The sequence below is a fragment of the Cucumis sativus genome, chromosome 2 (assembly GCF_000004075.3).
Source record: "Cucumis sativus cultivar 9930 chromosome 2, Cucumber_9930_V3, whole genome shotgun sequence".
NCBI classification, from domain to species: domain Eukaryota; kingdom Viridiplantae; phylum Streptophyta; class Magnoliopsida; order Cucurbitales; family Cucurbitaceae; genus Cucumis; species Cucumis sativus.
In genome coordinates, this window is record NC_026656.2 from 12597646 (window position 1) to 12615555 (window position 17910).

A 17910-nucleotide genomic window follows, 5' to 3' on the forward strand; every position below is an offset into this window, starting at 1 on the left:
CAAAAATTTTAAAAAGAAAATCTATATATATATTTCCAATAAAACAAAACAAATATTTCCTAACTGATCTTCAGTTCAGTCTTCAACACAAAGACTCTTTCCATTTCCCCATTTTTTCTCTCTAAAAGAAAATGAGAAATTTGAGAAATTCGGTGTGCTTCGTCGTCTTCTTCTTCCTCTGTTGGTCTCTGCATTTTCAGTTAACAAACTGTGAAAATGTAACTTACGATGGGAAAGCTCTCATCATCAATGGCCAACGCAAAATCCTTTTTTCTGGCTCCATTCATTACCCCAGAAGTGTCCCTGATGTTCGTCTTTCATTCTTAAATTTCTTAACCTTTTTTTTTTCTTTTGTTCATAATCCGATTTTTTAAAAGCTGCTCTGTTTTGTTTGATGTTCATGTTGGATTGATTGTCCTTTTTATTTTTAATTTGATAAAATGCAGATGTGGGAAAGTTTGATTGAGAAGGCGAAAATGGGAGGATTAGATGTTGTTGATACTTATGTCTTTTGGAATCTTCATGAACCTTCGCCCGGAATCGTAATTCTCCACTCTCTTATCATCACATTTTGTTTGTTTGATATCTATTTCGTTTTCTTTAGCCTTTGAATTTTAAAATTTGAAAACAAAAATTTATAACAAACAAACCAAATTATTTACTCGTGACAAGAAAAAATTCATTAAAAGGAAAAAAAAGTTTACTGCACATTGTGTATATAAACATTTGGTTTCTCGGTCAGTTTTAAGAAAACAAATAAGTTGATGTTTTTATATTTGATAATGGAAGATGATGATTCTTTGTTAGTTTTAAGAAAACAAATAAGTTTTTGAAAATTAAAAAACCAAATGGTAAAATTTGGATGATATAATGAATTTTAACGTTATTTGATTCAGTATGATTTTGAGGGGAGGAATGATTTGGTGAAATTCATCAAATTAGTGGAGAAGGCAGGACTTTATGTTCATCTTCGTATTGGACCTTATATTTGTGGAGAATGGAATTTTGGGTAATCCTTTTTTTATTTTTTATTTTATTTATTAGTTCATTAATTTAATTTTATGTGTAATTAATAAAAATATTTGGTTGATTTATTTTAGGGGATTTCCAGCTTGGCTGAAGTTTGTGCCTGGGATTAGCTTTAGAACTGACAATGAGCCCTTCAAGGTTTTAATTTCTTCTTCCAACTCTTTTTAGAATATTTTTAAATTTCTACTTTTCTTATAATATTTCTTCATTTTTATTTGCATTTTCTGGTGAATAAATGCTCCTATTGGTTTTTGGAGTATCATATTTATGTGAACAATTTTTTTTTAAAAAAACCAATTAAAAAAATGAAACAAGAGAATCATTTTTTTTTAGTAATTCCACTTCTGACTTAGATAAGGATTAATAATTGAAAAAATATATCAATCTTTACTCAAATTGAATTGAGATTAAATGTTCACCACCACAAATTTATATGTAAAATTTATTGTATTTTGAATAATAATAAGCATGTTTTTTTTTTTTTTCTTTTTGCTGTTTAACTTTAGTAGCTATTATTTTTAAAATACTTTTACCTTTTAAATATATAAACACATTTTTAACTTTGCCAAAAAAAAAAAAAAGAATACTTTTTTGGGGGAAAAAATACAAATTCAAAAGTAGAAAATGAAGAAAATATAATAGAATAATGGGGTTTGTTTATTATGTTCTGAATAACATAAGATGACAAATGATGGTATACTTATGGGTGCAGTTAGCAATGGCAAAATTCACCAAAAAAATTGTACAAATGATGAAGGATGAACGACTTTTCCAATCTCAAGGCGGCCCTATAATTCTTTCTCAGGTACATCACATAATTTATTTACAAGTTTTTCTTATATATATATGTATATATATATTTCCAAACAGTTTTGGTGTTTAAAGAGGAACAAATGATTTTACAGATTGAGAATGAATATGAGACAGAAGACAAGGTATTTGGAGAAGCTGGATTTGCTTACATGAATTGGGCTGCAAAAATGGCTGTTCAAATGGATACGGGTGTGCCTTGGGTAATGTGCAAGCAAGACGATGCTCCCGATCCTATGGTTAGTACTACAAAATTATTTAGATGTATTATCTATTATATAATTGGCAAATTATTTTCACTTCTTTTTTTATAGAATATTCTAACTTTTTTAGAAATAAGTGTTAGCTTTAGATGTAGCACTCTTGATTCATTGTGCCAATATTTTTTAGAAAATATTTATAATTTTTTTTATCATTATTTTGATATGTTTCTTTCTAAAACTTTTGTTTAGATCAACACATGCAATGGATTTTATTGTGACTATTTCTCACCAAACAAGCCTTACAAACCCAATTTTTGGACTGAGGCTTGGACTGCATGGTAAGTTATTTAGAAATTGTTGTTTTTATTAGGTTTAAATGCTATTTTAGGGTTTGGATCATATATTTTTTAGGTTAAATTATAAAAAAACTCTGTTTGAACTTTTTCAATTGTTTCAAAAATATCTAATTAACATCTCAAAAATATCCTTAGACATGGGACGACAATTTGAATCACCACATGGGTTAGGTCACACTAATTTTTGTTTGATATATTAAAGAATTTAGGTTAAAGATAACTAGAGTTTAGAGGCAATACTTCAACATTTGAAAATATAGAGGTTTTTTTTAAACAAAGAAATGTTCATAGGATATTTGTTATACTTTAATCTAATTATTTTTATTTTAGTCCTTCAAAAATGAAAAGGAAGAAATTAAAATAGTTTCATTCTTAAAAGGAACCTTGTGAAAGTATAAAGAACAAAATCAATCAAATGAAGAACATACTACCAAAGTAGTATTTAATATATTATTATTTTCTGTAAGCAAGCATTTGAAAGAATGAACACTAATTAATGACATCTACAAACATAAACGCACACATATATTCTTTTATACTTCAGGCATAATTAACAAAGCTTATTTGTTAATATACTTTTACAATTAGGTTTAATAATTTTGGTGGCCCAAATCACAAAAGGCCAGTTGAAGATTTGGCATTTGGAGTTGCAAGGTTCATACAAAAAGGAGGCTCCTTAGTCAATTATTATATGGTCAGCCACTAACAATTTGAGATTTCAATGTAAACTTTAGTGATAAAATTCTCATTTGTTCTATATGTTTCCTTCTAGTATCATGGTGGAACTAACTTTGGAAGAACTGCTGGGGGTCCTTTCATTACCACTAGCTATGATTACGATGCTCCAATTGATGAATATGGTGAGAGCAATATGGAGATGTAATAGTCTTTTCAAATTTTCTATCATCCAATTATGTAGAGATGTAACTCAATTGTTACCTTGATTACATTCTAGGTTTGATCAGGCAACCGAAGTTTGGTCACTTGAAACGACTCCATGATGCCGTTAAGTTATGTGAAAAAGCTTTGCTTACTGGTGAACCTCATGACTATACCTTGGCAACTTACCAAAAGGTTCGTTATCAATAAGTAAACCTCATTTTATACCCAAGTTTATAGGTGATTGCAATGGATATCACTTTTAGGGCTAATAATTAAATGTATAGCAATATTTTTAAAGAATTGAAAACATAGCAAAATTTATTAACGATGAACTTTGTCTTAGATCTAAATTTTGCTATATTTACAAATTCTTTTGTGTTGTGCTATATTTGTTGATATTGTGATGTTATATTAACTAGATCTTAAAATGATTCAGGCTAAGGTATTCTCTTCTAGCTCAGGAGATTGTGCTGCTTTTCTATCAAACTATCATTCGAATAACACCGCCAGGGTGACTTTCAATGGCAGACATTACACACTTCCTCCTTGGTCCATCAGCATTCTTCCTGATTGCAAAAGTGTCATATATAATACTGCCCAAGTAAGTAAAATAGAGTCATGGTTTGAAGCAAGAGAATCCAAGTTGTTTCATTGTAGAATCTTATGAAGTAATCTGCGTACGACAAATTCTGAATTTCGTGTTCTAGGTTCAAGTTCAAACAAATCAGCTGTCGTTTTTGCCAACAAAAGTTGAATCGTTTTCATGGGAGACTTATAATGAAAACATATCTTCAATTGAAGAAGATTCATCCATGTCATATGATGGTCTTTTGGAGCAACTAACTATCACTAAAGACAACAGCGATTATCTTTGGTACACGACCAGGTAATACAGTGCCTTAATACTAAGATTAACGTGGAATTAAGAACTCGCATTTATTCCATGGAATTTTCCAGTGTTAATGTAGATCCAAACGAATCCTATCTCCGTGGAGGGAAGTTTCCTACCCTCACTGCAACATCAAAAGGTCATGGTATGCATGTATTCATTAATGGAAAGCTAGCAGGTAAGTAATCATTGAATTCCTTTGTCCCTAGCAGCTATGCATTTGTGTATGGCTTTTTCGAGATTAGTCGACCTGCTTCCAAGTAGGTAATATGTTTACTTAATGGTAGGGTCGAGCTTTGGAACTCATGACAACAGTAAATTTACGTTCACTGGAAGAATCAACTTGCAAGCTGGAGTGAACAAAGTTTCTCTGCTAAGCATTGCTGGAGGATTGCCAGTTAGTTTCCAGCCCTTATTTACCATTTCCATACTCTGATAAAAAGTTTGTCTTATTAATGTAACTCTAAACCCACGAAAGCTAAGAATAAGAAAATCTTAATCTGAACCAATTCTTCACAACTCAAGTTGGTCTTAGTTTGATTTTTCTTTTCCTTTTTGGTGGATGAAGAACAATGGCCCCCATTATGAGGAGAGAGAAATGGGAGTGCTTGGACCAGTGGCTATTCATGGATTGGACAAAGGAAAAATGGACTTATCTAGACAGAAATGGTCATATAAGGTCTGAAAATACAACCAAAATTCTTAGCCTTTTTCTTGCACTCCACTAGTTTCCTAATATTTTCCCCCTTCAACAGGTTGGTCTGAAAGGAGAAAATATGAACCTGGGTTCTCCGAGCTCAGTTCAAGCAGTTGATTGGGCGAAGGATTCATTGAAGCAAGAAAATGCGCAACCACTTACTTGGTATAAGGTACATTCCTGCTTGACTAAGATGGTTCTCAAGAACCAGAATACTCCATTCTTGTAAAAAGTCTAAAAGTCTCGACATAGTTCAGATTGGAGAACATTGAGGATCATTGTTGAAACTACATTTTCAACTTGCAGGCTTATTTTGATGCACCAGAAGGAGATGAACCTTTGGCTCTAGACATGGGTAGTATGCAGAAGGGTCAAGTGTGGATAAACGGGCAGAATGTCGGAAGATACTGGACTATCACTGCCAATGGAAACTGCACTGATTGTAGTTACTCGGGTACATACCGCCCAAGGAAATGCCAATTTGGCTGTGGTCAACCGACTCAACAATGGCAAGTTCTTTACATCTACCCTCTGACAATGGACATTGGATTATCACTAAACTCTGCATTTAATTTTTTGATTTCATTTGATATTTTGGCGTTTTAGGTACCATGTTCCTCGATCTTGGTTGATGCCAACAAAAAATCTGATTGTGGTTTTTGAGGAGGTTGGTGGGAATCCTTCAAGAATTAGTCTTGTAAAGAGATCAGTTACAAGTATTTGTACGGAGGCATCTCAGTATCGACCCGTTATCAAGAATGTGCACATGCATCAAAACAATGGAGAATTGAATGAGCAAAATGTGCTTAAGATTAACCTGCATTGTGCAGCTGGGCAGTTCATTTCAGCTATCAAATTTGCAAGCTTTGGAACTCCAAGTGGAGCTTGTGGAAGTCATAAGCAGGGGACCTGTCATTCTCCAAAATCAGATTATGTGTTGCAGAAGGTATGTGAATTTACACCACATTTAACTAACATTTGCAAAAAAATTATTTGATGTGTAAAGGGAAAAATAAAAAGTTCAAAATGCAATACCATGTTCCTAACTTTTTACTCTGTCCTTTCCAGCTATGCGTTGGTCGACAGAGATGCTTGGCGACCATACCAACCAGCATTTTTGGAGAAGATCCATGTCCAAATTTAAGGAAAAAACTATCTGCTGAAGTTGTCTGCCAACCGGTAGCTACATAGAACTGATAAATTAGATAGATCCATGGCTATTAGTACATATCAAACAAGGTAGAGATTTATTTTACTTAGTTTCTAGGAGATGTAGGTTGATAGACTACCAGTGGGCAGAGATATCAACACAATAGCGCAAGCTCTTTTATTTGGTGGCTGAAGATGCTAGAAGAAGGTTTAGAGTTTCTAGGAGTTCTCATTTTTTTTCTCTTTCTAGCGATAAACTTTATCGCATGGTATATATGAATAAAAACTCTGCCTCTATTTTCTTAATTACCAAGAGTCTGTCCAGTTGATTTCATGAAGCAGTGACAGTTCATAGTTAAACTCATCTGAAACTTTCCATTTCAATCAATTGCTTCTTGAAATTGATATTAGTAGCAAATACACTACTACATTGGAAAGTCTATTTCAGACTTCCACTGGTTTTTTTATTCAATTAATTTTCATTTCTGTTCTATCTCATTCACAATTCCATCAAGAGTTGAGCATTTGTATAAGCACCAGTCACTCCAAAACTTCAACTAGATGACATTTTGTTACACTTTAATTACAGAGGTATAATCATAATATGATCACTCCTTTCTTTTCTAGAATTAATTAGGCTAAAAAGGAACAAAACACTTTTGCTGAGATATGGTGAAAATCTGTAGTTGATTAAAGAGTAGCAAAATTATGGAGCACAAAAGGGAAGAATGATGTACAACAGAGCCATTTAGAAAATCTATTCACGCATGTATCATTCTAACTCGTCTTTGATCTCTTCCATACAATTACCGTCCCATAAAAATCTGATGAAGCCAAAAGGTTCTCCCCATGGTTCCAGGCAACCCCGATAACTGGAAACCGGTGGCCCTGCAAAATCACATGTGTGCTGGTTAATCGATAACTGTCAGTGAAGTAGTTTTATTTTGGAGAGAACATATGAAGAAAATGTGAACCTGTAGCTTGTTGACACAAGTATGTTTAGGTCGTGTTAAATCATAGAAGTAGACATTTGAATCCTCACTTCCTGCAACTTCAATTCATAACAAAATCCAAACATGTAATCAATGACATTGTTGAACGAACAAAGAACATTAGAATTCTATCCAAAGCCTACAATTCTAAAGGCCCAATTGGTAACCATTTAGTTTTTTGTTTTAGTTTTTGTAAATGAAAATTATGCTTGTTTCCTCACAATTTCTTAGTTATGGTTTTCATATTTCCTAAGTCTTTGAATTTGTAACCAATTTCTAGAAACAATAACAGGTTTTTTAAAGCTACTTTTTTTTCTTCCTGATATTTGAATTGATTTTAAAAACACTCCTAAAATGCAGACTCTAGACAAAAAAAGAAAAGAAAAGATGAAAGTGGTGTTTATAAACTTGAATTTTCAAAAATGGAAAAGTAAAAACGAAATAGTTAGCAAATATAGCCTAAATATTCATGATTAATAAACAGTCCTTACCAATGTACTCTCCTTTTTCAAGCGAAAGTAGGGGGCAGAATGAAGCACGGATGCTATGTATCCTTGGAGCTAATTTGAGTGAGCAGCGGAGGGTCAAATATCCTTGAACTTCCAAAGCAATACTAGAGCATCAACAGAAAACCTTATAAGTAGTCAATGAGAAACAAAAGAATAAAATGAGAGCCAATTTATATCGAAAGAACCTGAAGAAAGACAAGTTTCCATCTTGAGTGCAAGTTAGCAATACAGGGCTCCTGGCCAGCAGAGAGAAGCTTCGATATTGTACAGTGGATACGGGAGATTTTCGCCGACTACTACACCACTGGCGGTGAGTACGGGTTAATGCTCCTGTATGAGAGTTCATGCTCACAGAGTAAACATACCCCTATACATGCAATCTCAATGGTCAATCTTAGAAAATGAAAGTTCGGTTTTCAGAGAAGAAAGTTCAGTGTAATTGCGCCGAAGACATACATTTGCGTCCCCACAGAAAAGGAGCTGACCAGTGTGATCATGATCCATGGAGGTAACCTCACTATCAAGAACTAATTTTGTCACAATCCTCCCCGTGCTGAAATTAAACACCTAAAATATTCATGGAAATCAGCAGGACATATCTTGGAAAAGATACAACTATCAGAAATGAGCACATTCTGGTGAAGAGAAACTCTGTAGCACGTTTTCGTAAGTCAGGTCCAAGATAGAAAGAATAGACAATTTCAAGAATAAAGAATTAGGTGTCAAAAGAAATTTAAATGGATGAAACATGTCATAAAATTTAAATTACAATTATATTTCACTCCCAGGGCAATCACAACAACAAAATAGAGAATGATCCTCTTTGCATTCACGCCCATGAATCTCATTGATTATGTCTAATCTATGTGCATTTGTTAGAGAGTTCAATTTCCAACAAAATTATAATCTGAAACTAAAAGGAGAGAGAGAGAGAGAGAGAGAGAGAGAAATCTTAATTTTCAATTTAATTACATTTTTTAACAGTCATTGCTGAGAGCTACAGCTTTCAATTAATTTATATTTTCAGGACAATGCGTTCATAAAAAATACCGTCAATTTTCCTTTCAAAAGTGGCTGTAAAAGTATTTACATCATGCTTACCGTGATTTCCTTATTTGCATTGCCAACTGAGAGGAAGTTATTATTTACCTACACCATGAGAATGAAAAAAAAAAAAGGAAAAAAATTGTTCAATTATATTTTCACAATATTATAATATATGGCTATGCATGGATACATACTCATATCTATGTATATATAGTTGGGTGCTAGACATAATGAAACATAAACATCCAGAAAAGAAATATCATAAGAAAGATGAGAGATCATCCTACTTGCTCAAGTTATGAATACCTCAAAAAGGTCTCTCAATTTATATCAACAACAAAGAGAATATCTACAAATCTCATTCCCAATGAACTCAATTTAGGAGCTAAAGATAACTTGAATAAACAATCTCAAGAGACTATCTATTGCTTCCAACAAAAAAATCTTGGATTCCGCCTGAATGGCATTTACCTGCTTTGATTGGATCAGCAAAAATACCACAAAGGGTGAATATATAGAAGTTGCAACATTGCATGTACATGATGTCTGTGACGTAGGTAAGCTGGGGTATTTCTTGTAAATTCCTTTGTATTTGTTATTCAATTTTTTTAATTAGTTTAGTAGTAACTTCATCTTTTACTTCAAGTTAAAATTTGGGCACAATTGTAATTTTCAACTTTAATAGAGTTGGAAATTAATTAAACCTAATAACTTACGTTAGCTTAATTAAAATTAAACCTATCGACTTTGGTTTTAAAGGCCTTGTATGAAAAAGCTTCTTTCTAAGGTTGCTAATAACTTACCCACTCAACAAACAATTTTCTCCCCCCACAAAAGTGAGAACCAAAGCAGGTTTTGAAGGAACCTCAAATAGAGATGGGCAAACGTAAAAATACTAATAGCCAGCTTGAGCATTTATTTTCCAATATTTTCATCTATAGTGAAAAGTTCTTTCTTGTTTCTTTTCTCTTTTTTTCTTTTAAGGAAACAAAAACCCACATGACCGTAACTTAGTGGTTAAGGCATCTCTATGTCTTCCAATGATATCGTACGTTTAACTTGTGGTCAATCAATTAATTGTGTTAGAGTTTGTGGGGTTATCCATAGGGAGATTTGCCCTAAATTTCTTTAATTTTTATCTCACTGTATTATTCTATTTATTCCACCTCTTGTACCTTTTGTAATTATCAGAAAATAATAACAAAAGTAAAATCGTGGTTTTTCTCCTAGTACTCAGGTTTCCACGTAATTCGGTGTTTTCGTTGGTTTATCGCTTTCAATAGATTGATATAATTAAATTAAACATAACTCATCAATTTAAACTTTTGGGTTAATTAGTGATTTAACAATGGTATCAAAGCTGGAAATCATATGTTTAAATTATTGTAATGTCATTTCCTCCCCAACTAAAATGATTTCCTCTTGTTGTGGGTCTTTTACATTGTTTCCAAGCAAACAAGCATGAGAAAGTGTTAAACTATAGGCTTCAACTTATGTTTTTGGGTAGGAATGTAGGATGCCTTTTCTAAAAACTGTAACCAAGTATCTGGACATAAAAATTAAATGTACCTAGGATTTTACCAGATTGGATTTTAAGTTAGTACCAATTCACCCTAAGTTTTAATTAGCCTCTTAACATATCACAAAAAGATCTGAAGACTAGTTGGTCTCACCTAATTGTAATGAATGGAAAAGAAAAGACTTCAAAGGTTAACCATCTTATTCTCAGAAGAAAGAAAGACTTATCGTTTCACTTACCGGATGAAAACGTATACACAACTGCGAAGATACTCCATAGATTACTCTAATGCAAAGTCCTTTTGATATCTCCCATACTCTAACGGTTTTGTCCATGGATGATGATGCAATGTACTGATTATTCGACGAAAAATCGAAGTCTGAAGAAAAACCAGTATGTTAGTATTTTACTTTTGGAACTGGACAAGAATAAAATGCTACCTTTTCTTAATCCACTGTTATAGTGAAACATATCAGATCTGATGCTTGTATTGAAAAACTCTTAAAGCTATTTCTGATAACTAGGAATTTAGATTTTTTGTTTGTAAGAAACTAAGCTTTTATTGGTTCTCAGCAAAAAACTGTACAAGGCACTAAAAAAAGGAAGAGAAAGAAACTTGCAAAAGGGATCCCATAACTAACCACAGGAAAGAATTTTCCAATCCAAAAGAAGCAACGACAATATGCAATATCCAAGGGAATGTATTTGAATAAGTTTTCATTAATTATTTAATCCACTGCTAGACTCGACTGGTTTTCAAACTTTTTTATATTAACTACAAATGCTTTTCTGCCAAACACGCTGATCAGCAATCTATAGGCACTTAAAACATGTATGCACAAACAACTAGATAGTTCAGTTAAAGATAATTACAAGTGAAGGTGTTTGGCATATCTTTTATGGCTGGCTTTTGCAAATTTCAACCTCCAGCCCCCTTTAACTGATGCAAACAGAGTAGGGTACTTGTTTGGAAGATCATTATTCTAGTGTTTTGGCTTATAATGTAGATTGACTTCTTTACTCTTTTTCCTCAAAAGTCAAAGAAAAGTCACCTCCTTACAAATTGATAAAACTCGTTTCCAACGCATCACTATGTGCATATCTGCTGCACACGCATGAGATAAAGCATTTATCTCTACAATATGCAAGTTTATAAAAAAATTCGTGAAGAATGAGATTCATCAACATCATTAAGGGACTGATGCATGAACATTCACAACTAAAACAGTGGCAGAATTCATGAATAACAAGAAAACATAAACATCCTCTTGCGCTTGCATCTAAGCATTAGTTTATAAGAAACCAGCTTTAACTAAACGAATGAAGTAAAAGAAGGGGCCTATAAATAATAATGAACCACGTAGAGGAACAAACCAAAATAAATGAACCCTGGGGAAAGATTTTGGAGAGAACCTACAGAAGTTTCCACTCATCCTAGCTTTTAACAATCCTTGAAGTTGTGATTAGGAGAAGAGACAGTGTAAAAGACAAAAAAACAGTACCAGCCAATCCAACCTGTGACGTCTTTTGAATGGCCCAGCAACTGCTTGACAGATGAAGATGGTTCAGAGACATTGCATACAGTCAAGGTCCCATCCGATGCCCCATATGCTAATAGATCAGAGCTCATGTGTCCAAACTTCACAACCATGACTGCAGAATTGACAATTAGTCTTCTTATGTAAGCAACTTCGTGTTGATAAGAAATTTGAAACAATCAGATGATAGGTTCAGATTTTTTCTTTAGTGAAAGTTTACCAGCGGCTTTGCATTGATCAAATATACAATGCATTCCTACAAAAGAATATGCAAATTCAACTCTACGAGTCTGCAGCTGACTATTATCACTTGCACTTGAGCTAAAACTTGATCTTCGGTGACTTTGCAAGTCCTGAGTCATAGAAAACAATAGATCATAGTTATGATGAAACAAAAGCAAGATGCACAATTTTTTTTTACTTTTCCTTTTTATTTTATAGGAAACAACCTAATATATTCCAACAAGCAAGATGCATAGAATTGCACTCAGTTTTAAACTTACCGTGGTTCTTGCTCAACATTCAAAGAAGTTAATTTAATTTAATTGTTTAAATTATTGAAGTTCTGCATGAGCTTGAAACATGGAAAAATAACAACTGCATCCTATATAACAAAACCTGAGGACCGAAAATTTTCTTTTTGAAATAACCATTCATCTAACTGCAGCCTAACTAGAAGATTTTGAAGTAACAACTCTCACTGCCTTGCATGTGCCCTCATATGCATATTTAATTCAGAATTTTCTTCTCTTTTAATTTTATAAATTTATTCTGTATCTCTCTCTTTTTTTTAAGTAAAAATTGGGAGTAGGAGGATTTCAATCACATACCTCATAATTACTAAGACTCTTGTATGCCAATTGAGCGATATGCTCGCTTTGGCATCTCTCTTTCTTATAAGAACCCAACTTTCATTAAAATAAATAAAAGTAGAAAAGAAATGGCCAACAAAAGGCATGAGGAGACAAAGTCTACCAAAATACAATGAGAAAACACCAATTACAGAAAAGCTCATTCCTCCATCTCCAAATCATAGAGATTTCTCCTGAGAGATCCCAAGAAAATTAGAATTGTTCCACACCTCCATCACCACATAATAGTTGGCTCATTTGCTTTCATGTTTCTCTATGGACATTGATTCGATACCCTTTTCATTCTATCGGTGTGATCTTACTTAGTCGGAGGACCTTTTCGTAAAGGGAGTTCCCCTTTTTTTTGTGGGCTGTATTTTTGTGTGCCCCTGTATCCTTTCATTTTTTTCTTAATGAAAATTGTTGATTCCATTAAGAAAAATCCAAGTTTAGAACACAAGTTTTTCTTAAAGAAAGATTAGGTCCTAATGATGCTCAAGTTGCTGATGGTCCTAAATGGATAAATACAAAAGAATCAGTCAAAAACAGATAAAAGGGAAGCAATGAAATAAACTGTGTTCCTCCCAAGACCCCCTCTAAAGTATACATTCTTAAATATTCTCCAATTCGACTCACAAGTAGAATGGTCTTGGAAGAAATCGAGCCCAATCCAAAAGAATGAGACCAAGATGGTAATTATCTTCTCTGTGCATTCTTTTAGACAGATGCAATCACCGTCTTTTCAAGGACCTTTTCTCCTCTTTTGATTGCACCCTTTCAGTCCTTTCATTTTATCCTTTTTAGTCTCCTATTGGAGATTCTTCTTGTAATCGCCTATGGGTGTTGGATACTTTTCCCCCATTTCATTTATTCGATGTGTTAAATTTGATAGTATGGGGTTCCATCTCAAAACCAATTGGACTTGCAATATTTGAAAGGTCCAACAAGTGGAAATCAATCAATTTTACTTCACTTGAACTTGTTAGGACAACAACCCCCACAACGGTATGACAACCCCCTCGAACAAGTTCCACATTACAATCCTCCTCCCCTCGATAAATTACCACCTCCCCTCAAATAGTCATCCCACTCGCCAAGCTCTATATGACTTTGATACCATGTTAAATTTGATAGTATGGGGTTCCATCTCAAAACCAATTGGCAATGAGAGGAGTAACCTAGCTATCTTATATGGAGTATGAGTCTCCTTGGATTTTTCAATGTGGGACTTCAACTTCTTCAACACAATGTAATTTTTAAAAGATGGTACCTACAAAATATTTGATAAACAGAAACCAACGGAGAAGAATTAAACTTAACCAATTCTCAAAGCTCCTTTCAAGATCTCTCAGCCCTTCTAAACATCTTATTTTCTGAAGCCAAATACCTCAAAAAATAACAAAAAAGACAAGTCTGCCACAACTCTTCCTTGAACGCAAAAAGAGAGTCCAAGAGCACCTCCTCGAAAATCATAGAACAACAGCCTTCGTTGCAAGCCAAAATTTTCCCTAAAGTCCTAAAAATACTAATTCCAAAGGAGGAGCAAACCTGAAATTCCACAGCAAATAGTCAAGGCCTTCTTTTATTGCCTGAAAAGAAGCCATTGTGACCCAACACAAGAATATCTCTGAGGATGGTCTTGAGTGTTCACCGCAAACCTTATTAGGCAAAAAAGTCTCACTTTCTTAGAAATTTCATCATTCCAAGGAGAGGAGAAATCCTTGAACGAATTTGGGACCAAAAACTACGAGTCCCCTATCTCATGCTTGATCACCAATAATAGAAAACGGCCATCTACCTACATAAGATGTTGAAATCTTATGGGTTTTTCTAATAACCAAATATTGCTGCATTAGACAATTATCTCATAAAATCAATTGAGATTAAATTGATCTGAATATGCATGGATATTGATTTTTTTTTTTTAAATTGTCCTCAAATGCAAAAAAAAAAAAAAAAAGTGGAAAACCAATTTCTACTAGGACCAAACTAACCTGATAATTTTTACAAAATCTACCCCAAATTTTTGCAGTAAATGACATATCCATAAAATATGATCCAAGTTAACATAGTTTTACACAAAACGTGCAACATTAAAGGTATAGAGCAAAAAATCAAGATCTCTAGATAAAATTTATAGTATTAAGACCTCTCCTATGCAGCAAACCAGGACATCAATCTAATCTTCTAAAAAGAAATTCCCTTCCAAAGCTTGGCAAAAAGGATGGAAGAATCAGGCTGAACAAGCAAACAGACAAAGATAGATTTACAAGACAAGATACTCAACAGATCCAGAATAGTCCAAAGATGGAGGCCTAAATTTAGGGAAAACAAACTCCAACTGGAAAAGGAAGTGTTGTAAACGCATAAGAAGATCCAAAATCATGGAAGGATCCCCTTGAGTTAAAATTATAGAAAGGGTAGTCCCGTCTTCTATGAGAGATAAAATGCTCTCTACTAAGCTATGCATACAACTTCAAATAAACAAGACATTTCAGCTTTTAGATAGTTTTCATCTCGTGCAAGGTTAGTATTCCTAAAAATAAAAAAATAATAAAAAAAAGTGTGATTTCTTACCCTCAAAAAGATAAGAACACACACAGACACAGTGTGTTTGTGTCTAAATATATACATATATAAAAGAATTTATATATACCTTGCTAGAAGTCCAACTCTCCACCTCATGCAAGAGAGAGAGTGGACTTTGAGGAGGAACCCATCTTCCACTGATGCATGAACCAACAAACTTGATGTCAGAGTCATGTGGAATTTAACATTAAAAGTAACCTTAAATAGGAGGTTTCATCATTACAATTCAAAATCATATCTTGCAACTGAGATAAAAGAGCAAATTGTAACTGGTAAAGGGGAGACATGAGAAGACGAATCAAATTATGAAATAGATACCTTAAGTCTTTGAATTAAATTTTAGGTCCGCTGCATAACCATTTGGGCTATTTTTTTAATTTATGAAAATGCAGCTTACAAAGCCTACATTTACCTATGAGTTTCATTGTTCTGCCATCTATTTTTTTACCCACGTTTTGAAAAATCAAGCAAATATTTGAAAATTGCAAAAAGAAGTTTTTATGAGCTTGTTTATATTTTGGAATTTGACTACTAATTCAAATTCAAATGTTTCTTTAAGAAAGGTGAAAACTATAGTAATGAAATTAGGAGAACCAAGCATACATGTCAAACACAGAAAACTATGAACAAAATTGTTATCTATTCGGCCTTACCAACCTGTTTCCAGGGGTGCTTTGAAGACTTGGTAAACGTGAGCTTTCCCAATTCCTTGGCCGGCGTATGAAATTGCGGAATGCCACATAACCTTTTCCATTGCACCTCCAGTCCTATGGATAACAACAATAGAAAGAGCCTGAGGTTATTCTTACTGGCATGAACTGATGCATAAACGAAATGAACCATCAGAAATTAATGAAGTGAATAAACTATGTGCATCTGAAAAGAATGGAGGCAACGATTTAACAAAATTTCTTTCCAAATAGAAATCCTAAACTGATTCATAATGTTATGAAATTGAACCTTTATGATTTGTCTTCCTCTTGATTGACATAAGTAAGATCCTTAGAACTTAGATCCCAGGTGAATAAGTAAAAAATCAAGAAACCCCAAATATAACTCATATTACATATTCCTCCCAAATCTACTTAATTTGTGCTCCCTAACATCCGAATTTCACAATCTAACTCAAAACCCAATCAAATAGAAACAAATGCACAGGAAAGCATACTTTACGACGGAAAATCGCGGCTTCAGCCTTCCGATAAAGCAAGAGACGACGAATCCCAATATAATCCGGATCAACACCAATACTCATAGGTTGAAGCAAGCAGCTGAGAAGTTCTGGATCTACATTCTTCTTCGATTTCTCCTTCTCCACCTCTTCTCCTTCCTTCATTGAGCTACCATCCTCAGTCCGTTGCTCTGCCATTGTCACAAAATTCATCTAAAATCAATCAACTAGCGTTTAGTCGATTCCCCTGTTGACGGATAATAAACATGAATAAATAATTAAAGAAATTTTCACGTGAAATTTTGAAAGAAATGTTAAAACCAGTGATTAAAAAGAAAGTAGAACAAGGAATTGAATACATTGGCACATGAAATGGCAAAAATTAATATCCCCAAGACCGATCACCTTGACAACGAATCTCGGTGGTAACTCCAGAGACCATTTGAACAAAAATGGAAGCACAATCCTCAGATTCGAACAGAAATGTGAATCAGTTAAAGAAATCGAATTGGAGCATCGGGACCTCTTTAGCCGATGAACTTGTTCAAGCCATTTGCAGTTACAGCGTTGTCTGTCTCCCAAGCACCTGACAATAACACCCAAAATTTCCAATTTCTAATTCATAATCTGAAAAAATGAAAAAATAAAAAATACAATACAATCCAATAAAAATCCACCTCAAAAGAAATCAATGTTAAATTACCGTTTTCACGATAAAAAATGGTGTAATAGTAATGGGTTCCGACCCAAAAATTCACTCCAACTAAGTCTAAATGAGAAGGAGTTCCATTGCTATCAATTTAGATTTAATTTGAAAAAACCAAACCCATAACTTTTTCTTTTGAAAGGTTCCCACTAGCCAATACAAAAAAATATTAATTTTAAACATTAACTAGACGGTTGGTTAGGTATTATTTTGGTCGGTTTTCAACTTCGACCTATCGATACTCACCCATCCAATTACATTACCCAAAATGATTGTCATTATGTAATGAAAAGTAGTAATTTGATTCTTACCTTTATAGTGTTAGATATAGGTAGCAATAGTTATGACAATTTTTATAATTTTTTTTTATTGATTATCGTAGTTAGTAATGTTATCTATAACAGTTACAATAATGACAAGTTATTTTGAATCTCAATCAACTTCAGTATTCTTTGCCGCTCAATCAAATTAGGAGTTTTGATGGTAAACTTATAAGAGATCTCATATCTCATTACGATTACGAAACATCGATAAATAACATAGTGTGTAAACAAATAAGACTTAATTTTTATATAACACTCGATTATTGCATTTTCAATAGGATAAGCGTAGCATTAGGTTATCATTGGTAAGTTGATTTTAATTTATTTGCTTTCAATAGTTTAGTTTAGTCTATATACTCTCCATCCACTTTAATTCTTTACAATTTTGATGCACTATGTTTTCAAAATTTATAGTAAAAGTAATAATTAATAACAAGATATTTTTTAAAAAAACAACAAGAAAATAGTATTGAAGACTAAATTTAAGATATATGGTGATTTTATATATGTTTTAGCGAATTTTGTAGGTAGTGTTATTTCTTTAGAAATTATTTCCCAACTATCCTCTAACCTCTAAAATTGAAATTTCACTTCAAATTATTTTTATAATTTTTTTTATGTGGTTTTGATGGGTATAGGCATATGTATAA

General features: G+C 33.2%; 2 protein-coding genes across 4 annotated transcripts; one reads left to right on the forward strand and one right to left on the reverse strand.

The window, feature by feature from the left end:
• The first annotated feature begins 54 nt into the window (after positions 1–54).
• On the forward strand, positions 55–6506 carry LOC101207533 (beta-galactosidase 5). Its single transcript, XM_004150025.3, has 19 exons — positions 55–308; positions 447–542; positions 897–1009; positions 1101–1167; positions 1742–1834; positions 1935–2078; positions 2292–2380; positions 2987–3092; positions 3171–3258; positions 3354–3472; positions 3717–3881; positions 3988–4166; positions 4238–4347; positions 4457–4566; positions 4738–4848; positions 4925–5038; positions 5173–5375; positions 5473–5812; positions 5935–6506. Exons 1-19 carry the CDS (start codon positions 132–134, stop codon positions 6055–6057), a joined length of 2547 nt encoding a protein of 848 aa, XP_004150073.1. The 5' UTR covers positions 55–131; the 3' UTR covers positions 6058–6506.
• Positions 6475–17002, reverse strand: LOC101204649 (WD repeat-containing protein 13). 3 transcript variants are annotated; one of them, XM_031881163.1, is made up of 14 exons: positions 16935–17002; positions 16637–16817; positions 16229–16422; positions 15718–15827; positions 15128–15197; positions 11841–11973; positions 11598–11735; positions 10322–10461; positions 8618–8665; positions 7973–8083; positions 7702–7883; positions 7499–7620; positions 6990–7066; positions 6475–6903 (listed from the first exon to the last, which is right to left on the reverse strand). In XM_031881163.1, exons 2-14 carry the CDS (start codon positions 16671–16673, stop codon positions 6793–6795), a joined length of 1473 nt encoding a protein of 490 aa, XP_031737023.1. In that variant the 5' UTR covers positions 16674–16817; positions 16935–17002; the 3' UTR covers positions 6475–6792. The 3 variants fall into 3 exon arrangements, with proteins under 3 accessions (XP_031737023.1, XP_004150062.1, XP_011649251.1); XM_004150014.3 differs by lacking the exon at positions 16935–17002 and having other exon boundaries at positions 16637–16843; XM_011650949.2 differs by lacking the exon at positions 16935–17002 and having other exon boundaries at positions 16229–16478; positions 16637–16843.
• Positions 17003–17910: the final 908 nt, after the last annotated feature.

What these genes read in the sequence shown, in the direction of transcription:
- LOC101207533 (XM_004150025.3), top strand. Translation starts at nt 132, where the DNA reads ATGAGAAATTTGAGAAATTCGGTGTGCTTCGTCGTCTTCTTCTTCCTC. An exon ending in TATCTTTGGTACACGACCAG is followed by an intron (nt 4,167 to 4,237) that starts GTAATACAGTGC and finishes GGAATTTTCCAG; the next exon opens with TGTTAATGTAGATCCAAACG. An exon ending in AACCACTTACTTGGTATAAG is followed by an intron (nt 5,039 to 5,172) that starts GTACATTCCTGC and finishes TTCAACTTGCAG; the next exon opens with GCTTATTTTGATGCACCAGA.
- LOC101204649 (XM_031881163.1), bottom strand. Translation starts at nt 16,673, where the DNA reads ATGGTCTCTGGAGTTACCACCGAGATTCGTTGTCAAG. An exon ending in CACCGAGATTCGTTGTCAAG is followed by an intron (nt 16,423 to 16,636) that starts GTGATCGGTCTT and finishes TGACAATGGCAG; the next exon opens with AGCAACGGACTGAGGATGGT. An exon ending in CAAAGCACCCCTGGAAACAG is followed by an intron (nt 15,198 to 15,717) that starts GTTGGTAAGGCC and finishes TTCATGCATCAG; the next exon opens with TGGAAGATGGGTTCCTCCTC.